Source organism: Perca flavescens, chromosome 20, assembly GCF_004354835.1.
Source record: "Perca flavescens isolate YP-PL-M2 chromosome 20, PFLA_1.0, whole genome shotgun sequence".
Lineage (NCBI taxonomy): Eukaryota > Metazoa > Chordata > Actinopteri > Perciformes > Percidae > Perca > Perca flavescens.
Window position 1 is genome coordinate 18714678 of NC_041350.1, and position 13704 is coordinate 18728381.

At 40.4% G+C, this 13704-nt stretch overlaps 1 protein-coding gene across 4 annotated transcripts in view; it reads right to left on the bottom strand.

Annotated features, from left to right (window-relative positions):
• qkia (QKI, KH domain containing, RNA binding a) overlaps nt 1-13704 on the bottom strand; it is an 85101-nt gene that overhangs the window by 47230 nt on the left and 24167 nt on the right. For all 4 annotated transcript variants that reach the window (XM_028565149.1, XM_028565150.1, XM_028565151.1 and 1 more), the window contains exon 2: nt 7714-7856. In XM_028565149.1, the coding sequence (XP_028420950.1) occupies nt 7714-7856 (143 nt within the window). The remainder of the gene's footprint in view (nt 1-7713; nt 7857-13704) is intronic.

Here is a 13704-nt window from a genome sequence, read left to right on the forward strand (position 1 = left end):
AACAACCTAAAGTACCTAACATGCCAGTCAACCAATGCACTCTTTCAATGCTCTAAACTCCCACCGAACTCTGAACAAAAAGCTCTTTTTATGTAACAGTTTTATTTTATACTTGAATTAAATGTATTTGAAAGATGGCCCTTTGCAGTTTTTAGTTGCAAAAGTTTTTATTTTTGTATGAAGACAAAGTAATATCAAACTACATTTAATTTGTTGTGTTTTTTTAAATTGTATGTCTACTGCATATGGGAAAAGTAACTACATTTACATACTATGAATCCTTTTTTTTTTTTTTTTTTAAATAGAGAATAGTTTTTGAATTGATAAGCGATTTTGAATCGAATTGTGACATTTTCTGAATCGTGCACCCCTACTAATAAACCTCTTTTCTACGTATATCCATTCAGCTTGTGGAAACCGAGCAAGCTTCCTTTTTCTCTTAGTACACAGAATTTTGCCTTTCTTCTGCATATCGGTCATTGTCCCATGTGCATGGGTCTCTCATAGCACACATCAAGGTTATTTTTCTAACATCACATTCATTTCTGGGGGGAATGCCCCATAATTCAGTTAATCCATCCTATTAACCTTCGCTTTGAGGCCTAATCCCAACAACCCATACGCGTACATACACAGACAGAGAATCTCAACATACTTTTTCCACACAGTAAACGGACAGGAGGGAAGGGAGCGGGAAGGAGCAAACAGGTGCCTAACCTACAGCAGTTTTCATGCTTTATCTACAGGAGGGACAGAGGAGGTGAGGCTGGGGCGATAAAGGAGTCAAAATTAGACTTAGATTTCCAATTGTGACATTTACGCCTCAAAGCCCTATAGACTTCAAAGCGCTCTATTCGACACATCTAGCATTTAGCACCTAATCCATGGCTCCTTTGATAATTCTGTTTGGGTTTATTTTGAGGTTGCAGGCAGAGTGGAAATACAGAGGAGGATGGAATGTGTAAAGATTGATGTCAGCTGGAAGTTTGGATGACATGAGTGAAGGAAGCACAGAGCAAAGTTTGTGAACTTTTAGATACGGCAGCTCCAGAAACTAGCTAGTGAATTCAGTCATTTCCTCAGTGTTCGTTTGAGTGTTAGTTAAGTTTCAAGTGTTTTTTATTATTAATGCACAACAATTACATAAGCAGCAGTCACTGAAATCTTGAGACTCAGGCTTCCAACAATGCTAAATAAATGTGCATTTAAAAAAAAAAAAAAAAAAAAAAAAAAGCTAAAACTTAAAAAAGTTAATCACAAGTCAATAGAACTGCTCTCTTTGACAGAGCTGAGGAAGCTGTGGACTAAAGCTAGCCATGCTGTTCTACCTAAATCCTGTGCACACAGACACTGTGCGGGCCAACACTACGCCCCTGGTGCAGCTTTCGATTCCTGTGTACAGTATTTGACATGCTTCCTTTGGCCTTCATTCTCCGTTTTCATCTATTTCTGCCCCTCAGTTTAATGACTGCTGTGACAAACAGGCCAAAGAAGCACTTAACACCATCCACTTACAGTATACAAGCACAAGTTGGTAATATGCAAGCAATCACTGGCATTAGTGCAGTTATAAATACACAACAAATAGAGTCCTCTCTGTTTTAATTAGGGGTCCAAGACCAAGGGGCCTGGGAAACGTGATTGCAAAGCAAAGCGGTTCACAGCTCCAGCGCTTTCTCCAGCTCCATGCTATCAACATGAAACTTGTTTGGCATGCTGCTCTGAGGCTCTGTACCAAATTTGGTGAAGCTCGGCCATTAGGGGGGCGCTATAGTCAACGTAGACGAGTTTTGGCCCTTTTACTCAATAGTAATGGGATATTTGCAATGGCAATGTACCACAGACCTTGCAGCTCACACCTCTCGATATTTACTGACGTTTGCCTCCCCACCGTTATGCTTTGGGTTCCGCTTTCGCACGCTCCCTGCCTAAAACGGTTTAAATGTTTCTAAAAACGGTGCCTGAACCGAAATATATATATTATGTATAATATGAAATATAAAAAAAAAAAAAAAAAAAAACGGCTTGTTTATTGCTAAGGCCATATGGTCAAAATTAAATGATTGATTATTAATAATGTAATAACAATAACTTATAACAATTACTTATTTCACCAGTAAATCGCTGGTAAACGACAAAAACAAGCACCAGATAGGAAAAGGGTATTTTACAATAACTTTGAATGCACCACAAGGCTGGCGAGTTTCAAGTGGATGCACCGTCTGCAGCAGCTGCAGTCAGACGGTTATGTCCCGGTGTTGGAATCCTCTAGAGGGAAATAGTCACTTTACACCACTTAATGTAAGATGTCAGCATTTTAAACATTGTGTTTAATCCAGCTACTAGCTAACGGTAACTTAGCGTCCCGTGCAGAGATGCTTATGAAAAAAACTTTAAAAAGTCAGGCACCGAAATTTTCATTCGTATTCAGTCTCGTTACTACCGTTTACGTCGGAACCGGTGCCCTATTGGCACTGCGTTTCGGTACCCAACCCTACTCATCAAATAGCTAACCAGAAGATCGTTCGTTCATCAAATTATCATCATCATCATCATCATCATGCATGGCTGGCTAGCTAGAGATATCTAAATCAAAATCCTCCACTCTTCTGCTCTATCAGTGAGGTGTGGGGGCGGTACATTTCCAGGACTGGTAATGACTTAAGGGGGTCAGAAGGATATCAGTAGCTGGCATGATAAGTGATGACACCCTCATGGGAACAAGCTTAATTACTTTCCCTGTGTAGGGAACTGGCTGGTTTTACTGCAGTGAAACAGAAAAGTCCAGAACAGCCTGTGTGCCCAAATCACCATGTCCTCTTTTTGGTATTCTATAATATCTCTGTGCATTGCAGTTGAATTGAAGCAAATTTTTCCCCTCTCTCCAAGAGACAGACAGACAGAGTTAATAAATTCTGGTTTAATATTAGACCCAATTAATTCATTAAATAAATGTAATACTAGTTTATATCAGTTTTAGCGTACATATTCACATATTATCCTTTATATTCACACTTTATTTAATTTCCTGTTTCAACTATCATCAGGAAAATGTACTTAAAGTAGGGCTGTAGGGCTTTTTCGGAAAAAGTAACATTTTTATTGCCTACATTGCTTAAAATATATCTCAAAAAACTAAAACATATTAAGTGCATTCAAGTGCCATATTACATTGTTTTTTTAAAGATTTTTTTTTCAAATGATAAACCTCAAACTAAGGCATACAATAAACATACATAAACATTACATTAAGTTGTGCAACTTAACTTTCAGTTTCAAACTGAGACTGATCTGTATTAGTTATACTAAACATATTTTCATTTATATATATTTGATTACAATGCTAAACAGCTCTGTTACACTTATGCTAGTAGATCGTTGATCAGCTGTTTCTCCGTGAAAAAGAAAGAAAGAAAGAAAGAAAGAGAGAGAGATGCGCAACAATCAGCTGTTTTTCCAAAGGGATAGTCAACGCGTCAGCTCTTTAGATCAAATTGTGGTCACCACTACATATTTTCTTGTCTTTGTTTTCGGTAGTTGTGTTTGGTGTAGTTTCATCGTCCATACGACTCCAATTTACTTTTGTCGGGTCCGCTTCGTGGAATGGAGGATTAAGTTAGACTCCATGTTTTCTGTTGAGATGCTAAAGCACTGACGTCGTGCTATTATTGTGGTAAGCTTGTTTGATTTTGCAGTAGACATACTGTACAGAGTTTTCATTTTAATTACGTTTGAACAGATTCCAAACTTTGGACACTTTCTGTCGTTTTCTCCAGCCTGTCTCTTCTCTTAGCCCCTCGCTATTTACACGCTTACATGTGTTGCCAGCAGCAGACTGAGCAGCTTCTGGTGTGCGACAGTAATAATGATCCGTGCGGAAACACCGTCTGTCAGCATACAACGTTGGTAACATTGATTTAACAAAGCTTCAAGGCAAGTCATTTTGCATCGAGGATTTTTTGTAATCGAATTATTCGAGTTATTCGAGGAATCATTTCAGCCCTAACTTAAAGTATTAAAAGTAAAACAACTCAGAAGAATGCAGAAAAATCCTGAAGTTCTGTCAAAGTGTTCAATCAGCTAATAATTTCAGCTGTACTTATTTCGTTGGGAAGTCTCATTTATAATAAAAATTTTATAAACTACATGTGTTTTGTGTGCAAAAATCTCAATTTGTAAAGTACTAACTAAAGCTGTCAGATTAATGTAGTGGAGTAAAAAGCACAATATTTCCCTCTGAAATGTAGTTTAGAAAGTGGACTGAAAAGAAAAGGATTCCATTGCAACCTAAAGTACCATGACAACCCCCTAAACACCAGACAAACACTAATGCCACGTAAACACCAGCAGCAGAGCTGTATTGCACAGCTGTTTTTACAGACCTCTCTCTATAAGTGACCATTCTCTTCTCTCAGGCCTCTTAAAGCTGGCGAGAGGAGTTCAGACAGTCCTGTTTAGCAGTTGCTCAAGAGCTTACGTATAACTCAGGGTCCCGTTTCATAGAGTCAGCACAGCAAAGTTGGTGTCTGTGGACACGTGTGTATTTTCACTCCTAAGCATTTCTTACTACCCAGTGACCTGCCCACAACCCACCTGGGCATTTAACAGTTGGCATATACAGATACACAGGGCATAAAGTAGAGACCGAGACACACTAAAAGACATGTCACACATCCATCCAGATGCCTGAAGGTCAACGGAAATGACATGCTGAGCTGTCAGTCAGCTGCCTATCAATGTGTGTGTGTGTGTGTGTGTGTGTGTGTGTGTGTGTGATCGTGTTCTCAGGAAATAAGCAGAGCCACAGATAGCATTTAATTGAAGGTTGAAGTTATCTGATAGCCTGCGACTCAGCTGTCAGTCAAGATGCAGTCACCACGGTGACGCTTCACAGCACTCTGCACCACTGACGACATCAGGAAATGGCTGACTTTGAAGAACGGTGAGGGAGTGGGTAGATACACAGGCAGACATAATTGTAAGAGACACACAAACACATTTACAGACACATGTGGGGCACACAGGCAAGTACACACAGGCCAGAAGGAGAACACACTTAAGGGAATTAGAGTAGAGGCATGCTGGCAAGGCAAGTTATTTTGGTAGAATTGACATTCTGCACTGCATCCAGGCACCAGGAAAATCTAATTATCTACTGGGGAAACCAGAGCAGGACACACGTAGGTGAGAGAGAAAGCCACATCCAGCAAGTGGGACCTCGTCATAAGGATATGGCGGCTAAAGGTAAGAAGGAGTTGTGTTTTTAAATGAAAATGGAAACCGAGACAGGCAAGTGGATGGAAAGAAGGGAAAGACAGGGAAATAGTATGACCCATGACAAATTTTCCATGGAGGGTGAGTTGTTCCCAAGAACACAAAACCGAGGCTTGGACCATCATTCCCTACTTTCTTGAAAGAACCTAGAATTGTGAACAAAACACACAAACACACATGCACACACATATTCCTTTTCAATGGGGGAAATCAGACGGAAATGTGAGAGGGGGGTAAATATTCCCCAGTCTAATAATCATCATTACAGTTTCCTCCCCTTTTAGCAGTGGGCAGATGGGGAGAGGAAGTGACATTTTTTTCTTCCTTCATCAGTTCTTGCCTCTTACTTTCTTACACTGATCATCATTTATCATCTTCTTACACCACCACTAAATAATTCCAGTCTAGATATAGAGATACTGTAGTTCGGTCGAGGTTTGTTTTTGTTTCTCAAACTACAGAGGACCAGGACAAGCTCAGCTTAGGTGGAAGTCAGTAGAACACACATTAACACGTTATCTGCCATTGTCGGTTGTTCAAATGATGATATCCCAAATTCCATTTCCTCTCTGCCTACCCAATAGTTTAACATTGCAAAGGGCAGTAACAGCAGCATTGAAAACAAAAACAAAAAGAGTAGGCAAAAGGATTGCCTGCATTACCTATTACAAGTTACACTGGTAGAAATCAAAAGACTTTTTTTGCTTAGTAACTGTAGATGTAATGTAACAGTTTTTGCACATGAACAGTATTCCAAACAGGAGAGTCAGGAATTGAAAAATCAATTTAGACCTGCTGCCGATTTCCGCCGGTTCATCACATACATAAAGCTATCTGGCATTATCCTCTTTTCCTGCAGACTTAATGACCACACTTGGTGAAAGGGGTGTCATAAGGAAACACAGGTCATCAGTGAGTCATCTCAGCCACCAGGGGGAAGCCTAATTAATATAGTAGCTTTTCTGGCAGCTCGTAAACACAATACAATACACAACCCTGCTTTGTGAAGAGCATAGCAAACCGTGCAAAGGAAACACGGGTTATCGGAGTATGCCACACTTTTACTAGTTTGTGTGGGTCAAGTCAAATCAGTGTGTGAGAGTCATTCCATGAGTGTCTTTACAGCCACAGGTGGGCGCACACACACACACACACACACACACACACAGTCCCTGGTGCCCTTTATCAATTCTGTCAGGGGGAAAATGCAATCCATGCCTGGCTGAGCCTTGCCCTGCTCTACAGTGTCTCTTATCCTTCGTCACCTCCCTCCATTCATTTCCTCACTGGAAGCTGCTGGGATTACCAAGAGAAACGTTGCTCCTCAAGATGTGGCACAACCATTCACGTGGGTGCCAAAGATTACCATGAGGACAGGAAGGGGACTGACTGGACGTGGTCTAAACCACACACACACACACACACACACACACACACACACACACACACACACACACACACACACACACACACACACACACACACACACACACACACACACACACACACACACACACACACACACACACACACACACACACACACACACACACACACACACACACACACCTCTACATATAGTACAAACATACACACAAACATATCAGTCATTCTTCAGACAAAGCTTTTATTGACTCGTTCTCTTCAGCTACCAGCCTCCTCATCACTACAACCAACATGAAAGCTCCACAGTGTACTATCCGTTCCCAGCTGTGTGTGTGCGCATGTAATGTGTATATCTTTCCATCCCAGAAAAGTCATCTATGCAACAGCTCTAACCAATGAGATTGTTAAGTCCAAAAGATTTTCATCTCCTTCAACTGAATATTTATCTCAATCCCCTCCTTCTCGGCACTAATCTACCACTGAGTCTGCCAATAAACACCCCAGCATGCAATGTTTTCCTGAGGCCTGCCACCTTATATAGCTTTAACGGCAGTCCATTGGTATGCATGCTATGAGCCCAACAACTGCTGTTCAACTAACAAAACAGTAAAATGAACTAAAAGAAATTGACAAAAAGGGAGAAGACCTAAGAGAGAACTAAGAGTAGATTGCATAAGGAAAGCACTAAGGAGTGAGCAAGAAAGAAAAAGAAAAATGTCATGCTAGGGATGACACCCCAAAAAAAAACATGGCCAAAGGCAAGAGGTCCAACTACGTATGTGCGTGCGTGTTTGTGTCCACACAGATAAGATTTTTTACTTTATTACAGCTGCTGATTTAGCAGTTGATACAATACATCTTGCTTCCTTACAACACTCAAATTGAAGAAGGAAAAACCTTTAGACATACTATATGATCAATGTTATGTCCCTCTTAATTGATTTGTAAAAAATAAAAATAAATAAATAAATAAATAAATAAGGCAGATATACAAATATTGTTGGCACTGTGATACAGCTGCAATAGTGTGAGGTGTGTAAACCAGCTACTTACATCAGGGTACTCTTTGACAGGCACAAACAGTTTTTCCTGCAGGTGGACGATGGGTCCGAGAGGCTCAGGCAGCTCCAGAGGGTGTCTGTCCACAAGGCCATTCACTGTGTCGCTGTACATGTCTTTACGCACTCTGTTGATCTCTGAAACACACAAACATGTACACTGTGGTAAGCAACTGAACAAAAATAGTGCAATCAAACATTTTTTATTTGATATATCACTGTCACATTGATTTTGACCTCTGGGCAAAGACTTGCATATAAATCTCGGTTGTAAAAACAAACGGAAAAACTTTTGTGAATTGCCTTGAGTATTGGTTGTCTTTCATAGACAAACAAGTTTGTTTTTGGAGTACTTCACAAAAAATAATCATAGCCTGCAAGTGTAAAATATGACAGTGGAGCATGAATGCTTAATACCTGCAGGATATAGCAATTTTTCTGCTCCGACTAAAAACCGTGAATGTGTGTTTTCTTGCAACTTATTCTATATGCCAGAGACAAAAGTTAAGCGCTGCATTATTTAGGGGTTAAGGCCATCATATTTCCTTTCTGCCTGGTACTCCCCTGTGGCTGTTCTCTAATAGAGCAGCCTGTGCGAGTGACTGGGCAGGTGCAGAGAAGAGAAGCAGAGAATCGCTCAGGTATATGCCGTCAGATGTGATCCCTCTGTCAGATAAAACTAATGGGTCTTCTCTCATTCACAGAGTTGAGTTCCAGCTCTCTCACACACATACATGATGACCTCTTATTCACACGCACCCCACTTTGACTGCCTCCGTAGCTCATACAAATTCACACAGCATACAAGTCCTGTGCTATGCAGGTTGGGAAAAAAATAAATAAATAACTAAAAAAAAAAAAAAAAAAGTATTCATTCATCCTGCCAGTACTGTGTCTGTATGTAACAGTTGGATGAGGACGCTTGCAGTTGTAACACCCGTTAATAGGGGACACACTGGTCGCACTTTCTAACTTCCCACGTTTGCCATCTATACAAACATTCCTTTCTTTGCTGAACCAAAAAGTTAATCAGCAGTAAAGGGTAGGAGAAATGTGATCCAAAAAGAGGCATCTCCAAGTTTAAAAAAAACAGCTGCACCAAATTGGTAGGGCTGGTAAGGCCTCGAGGAATGACATTTGTTAAGGTAGAGGTGGAGCGGGGCCGGGCGTTAGGCACTATTTCCATCTCTCATGAGACTTTGGAGCAGTTGGGAGCTCTATATTAAACTCTAGCTGGGGAACCTGACACTCAACTATAGATGCCCTCAGTAAAGCTGACCTCTAAGCCTCAACTTTACGCTGAAGCAAAATTGGAAGGTGGGTCAAATTGGAAGGTAGGTTTTAGCTTAGTTCTTGTCTTTGTTTTAAGTTAGAATAATTGTACACTTATACAAATTAAATAGGTAAAAATAAGACAAGAAAATAATGGATTCTGCCATGGAATCAGTTTGCTGGGATTTCCTGTTGAGCTGCGAAAGTGTTTTCTCTCGATACCGTAGATGACAGACTGACAAATGTGTGATTGATGGGCTCACGGACACTGACAAGCACAGACACAAACATCTGGCCTGCAGCTGCGTGGGCACCTCAGGGACACATCAGAACCATACAAACAAGCCAGGAGACTTGGCCCAAAGAGACTCCTTCCCAAACAACATGACCTCAGCACTCTGTGGTCCACACAGATACTCCCAGTAGTACCTAAAGACAAATTCATCATCATGGTATCTAGCCCAGAAGACAGATGACATCAGTCCTTACCGACACCAGCAGCTTCAGGCTTCAGCCGGGCTTTGTGTATGAGCGGAGGGGCTTGGCATTGACACATCTTTCAGCGGAGGAGATCGGGACAGCATAACATAGGGAGTAATGGGAATATAATAAAAAAGGACAGTAAACTACAAATTATTGTGTCCAAAAGAACCCTTGAGTCCATAAAACATAAATATGATGGCCTAGCGGTTAAATAGACCGTATTTTAACCAAGTTCAAAAGTTTCATTTCCGTTAACTCCTTGATGGATATGCAAATCTATCCACAGACTGATTACTCATAGTTAGTATTTCTAGAAAAAATGATCACTACTAAAAGCCATTCTATAAAAATGAAATGTTCCTCATTACAATAAATCTCAGTACCTTACTTTCTGTGTCAGTCTCTTCACGCTATTAGTAAACACAGAGGAGCCATTTAACAGACCACTTGTGGGCAAAGCATGTGTGTAGGAGCCATCAATGATGAGTAAAGAGGAACTAACGTTCAGTAGGTTAGAAAATCACTTCTCTGCACACACAGAAAAAGCAAATATAACGTATGCTATTTGCAAATTCCAACGCATCCAAGAATAGCCATCCTTCAGATAACAAGAGAAAATAAAAGAAGATTGCACATGTGACAATGCTACCCAACAACCCTCAGCAGCACCCCCCCTCCTCCTCCTAATTCCATTTCCTCTTGCTGAAATGCCACATTAACATAAGGGGCCGTGCTGGGCCATCAGTGGAGACGTGCAGCATTTGACAACCTCTAATTTCAACGTGGCAAGTCTTTTCTGAAGCGCTGCGCTCACCTAAAAATTACCCCCAGCCTTGCACGACCGACAAAATCATTTGTGTAGCTGTCCATCCAGGCAGAAAAGGCTTTTGTAAGAAAGACACAAGTGAGGGAGACTGTGGATCAGCATCTTGGAACAGGAGACAATCAGCAAGAGTGAGATAAGGGTAGGTTATCAAAAATGAGATTTTTTGTTGAACTTTGGCATTTGATGACAAAATGTATGTGTTTAAAAGCTATCTAAAAAGGACAGTAACAGAACCCCTCTTACTTCCCTTCAGCCGTCTCCTAGCTCAGTGCCAGTGTGTCACACACACACACACACACACACACACACACACACACACACACACACACAATACTAGTTTTAGAATGTGACACACACACACTATACTACACACACACACACACACACCCCACACACACACACGACCACCTGTTACCACATGACAAAAGTTTTATACATGACAGCTGAGCTATCTTCACGACAACTGGCCAAAAGCCATCTGGTAAAGAAGACTGAGATACTGTTGAAAGCTCTCAAAAAAAGTAAGTAGTATTTTTTTTGTCAAACTTAAGAAGATGCCTGAATATTGGTGTCAATAATGGGTCAATTATGACCAAGTAAATATTTTAAGGCTGAAAGATAGTCCTAAAATATAAACCCATCATTAATGACTCTAGGTCTCAAGCAATTAATAGTCTGTAGAATAATGTTCTGATTTAATCAACATGCTGATAAACGTAGCTAAATTCTTAGAATAAGAAAAATGTATTTACTGATAAGCAAAAGGAGATGTGTTGACATCATGTAATGAAGCTTAAAAGCAGCATGCTATGCAAATAATCTGCACAATTAGAGCTTTTGCCAAGCTCCCACTACTGTCACGATTAGTTCTTTAGCAGGCAGACTTCACCCGCAAGTGAAAACAGCATCAAGTGGCATGAGGTCAGATTTTTGCCCACACAGAGACAATTCATTCATTCATTGTTAGGGCAAAGAAGAACTAGGCCTAGGCTAGAGAATCATATGCACAAGGGAGAAAACGATAGAAGGTATGGAGAAAAACAAATCCATTTAGCATATCCACTCATCTGAATGAGAGATGGTATTTGACAGACTCCGCCACCATATACTCAGCACCATGGGATAGGGGAGGGCTTTTCATTTATTTACAAGCCTGATACCAAAATCATGAAGCAGCACCGGCAGAATCAAGGGAACCAGTTCAGGAGAGGTAGAGATAAGGAAGAGGGAAGGCATAAGACAAAAGAATAGCCAAATGAGGCAGAAATATTTTTGTTGCAGCCCACTGTTGTAACGTGATCTAATGAATGGAAAGACAGCATGAGGACAAACTTAGGGAATGGCGTGGAGAGTATGAGAGATCAAAGACCAAGCAAACAGATAGGCGAGAGAGAGAGAGAGAGAGAGAGAGAGAGAGAGTGTGGAAGATCATTCAGCTAGAGCTGCTCCAATAGAGAAAGGGAACAAGTCCATTAAGAGCCCAAAAATAGACCTGCTCCATAACTGCTTTGTCCTCTCCCTGTAGCTCACAGCAAGACATCATCTGACCATGCAGAGCACATCTGTCCGTGTGTGTGTGTCCGTGTGTGTCCGTGTGTGTGTGTGTGTCCGTGTGTGTGAGAGAAAGACCGCACAAGAAATGCAATGGCTGAGTGATCAGCTTTGCCTGAGAAAAGCAGCTTTTGATGCCTTGTGATGCCTGGTATTAGGCTGATAATATCTCGCACCTGAAACAGATAGAGTCTAACACCAATTAATTTTAAAGCCAAAATGATCAAATTTTCAAATCTGCTGAAAGACTGAATGAGTCCTACCTGTTTAAGGGGATTAAAAAAACTCCGTAGTGTTTGTAATAATTCCATCTTTTCCTACTTGCACATGCTTACATTCTCAAAATCAAGTTTTAAAACAGGGGAAGAAGAAAAGAAATGGCTAGGAAGCTGAGGTAAATATAGACATAAGAACTGAAGTGGGCATGTCAAAAAAAACTACAGCAATCACAGATACACCTAAATGTGCCGATGCTGAAACTGAAACAAGACTCAGGCGAGGAACAAGCCTTTTCACTTTAAAGCTGTGCACTTTAGCAATCACAAAGCCTGGGTACCCGTTGCAAACGAAAGGATTTGGGCGTTTAATGCATTCCTGCCCTTTATTCACGGCACAGACGACTTTATCCAAGACGACACTCCACTTCAACAGTTTAGGGGTTTGGCAGGCCAAGCATATGAAAGACGGAGGTTTCTTTTAAAGCAGGGAGCAGAAATATAGTGTGCATTGGTAGGGGTGACTGAGCCATGAAAACGTATGCATTTCTGGGTCTTATCGTCTACTCACAGCTGCCTCTTCTCTCCCCCTCCCTTTTATGTGGGGGAAAAAGTTTCCTTATGCTTCTGTCTTATTTTTACTTCCTAATCTTTGATTTAACAGTATGCCTACACTGCAAAATCCTTTGATGTTCATGCACAAACTATTCCTGTGCTGTTAATGAGTATGCAGTACTATCAGCATAGTTAAGAACAGCCGTTATTTCAGTTCTTACAAGGAAAATACCAGGTTTTGGTTTGAAATATCCTGTCATAAGAGTTTGCATTAGGTAAAATTTGCGTTAATGAACTTTAATGACAACATCCAGTACCCAGAGGGTTAGTACTTCACTTGCCTTTGTTTACAATTTACCAGATTCTAAATTTAATGTAATAGATCGTAGGAGTGTGGCAGTACACACATTAATCGCAAAATATTCAGTACAGGATGCTCTGTTCGGTATGCGACTTGTTTCGGTTTTTAAGACCCTGAATCAAGGATTTATGTGGCTAGCGAATAGGTTTCCCAGTAAATACAGCAATACTGGACAAGCAGGAGTATTTGCGACAGCATTACCCAAGTGTGTCTATTACTTGCAGTAGTTTAACACTCACACTTGGGTGCAAGTCGTTCTCCCCATGGCATCCAAGCAGCCTCTTTCCACAGATTCAGTGGGAATAGGTAATAATATAATAATAATGAATGGTATAGGAGAGTTTATTGCTGTGGATATGTGACTATACTCTGTTGCAAAAAACACAAAGTACTTGAGCACCCCATGATAATGTTAATTTACATCGTAATAGTTTTAGAATTAAAGAATTTCTGAAGCCGAATTAGCTTTGGCCAAATCTTTGGCGAGGATTTTGTCACGAGGAGGTAAACTAACAAAGGATCACTTTCAAAAGAAATATGTAATTGCAGTAATCAACAACTTTTTCAATGTACATATGGCATGTAGGTACTGTGAGAAACTTGAAATAGTATTAACCTATTTACGTTTAATTGAAACTGTGTCAATGTTTTACAATGTATATAACTAGGTGTGTCACAATTTTGTTTTTCAATTTAAAAAAAATCATCAAAATTAAAAAATGA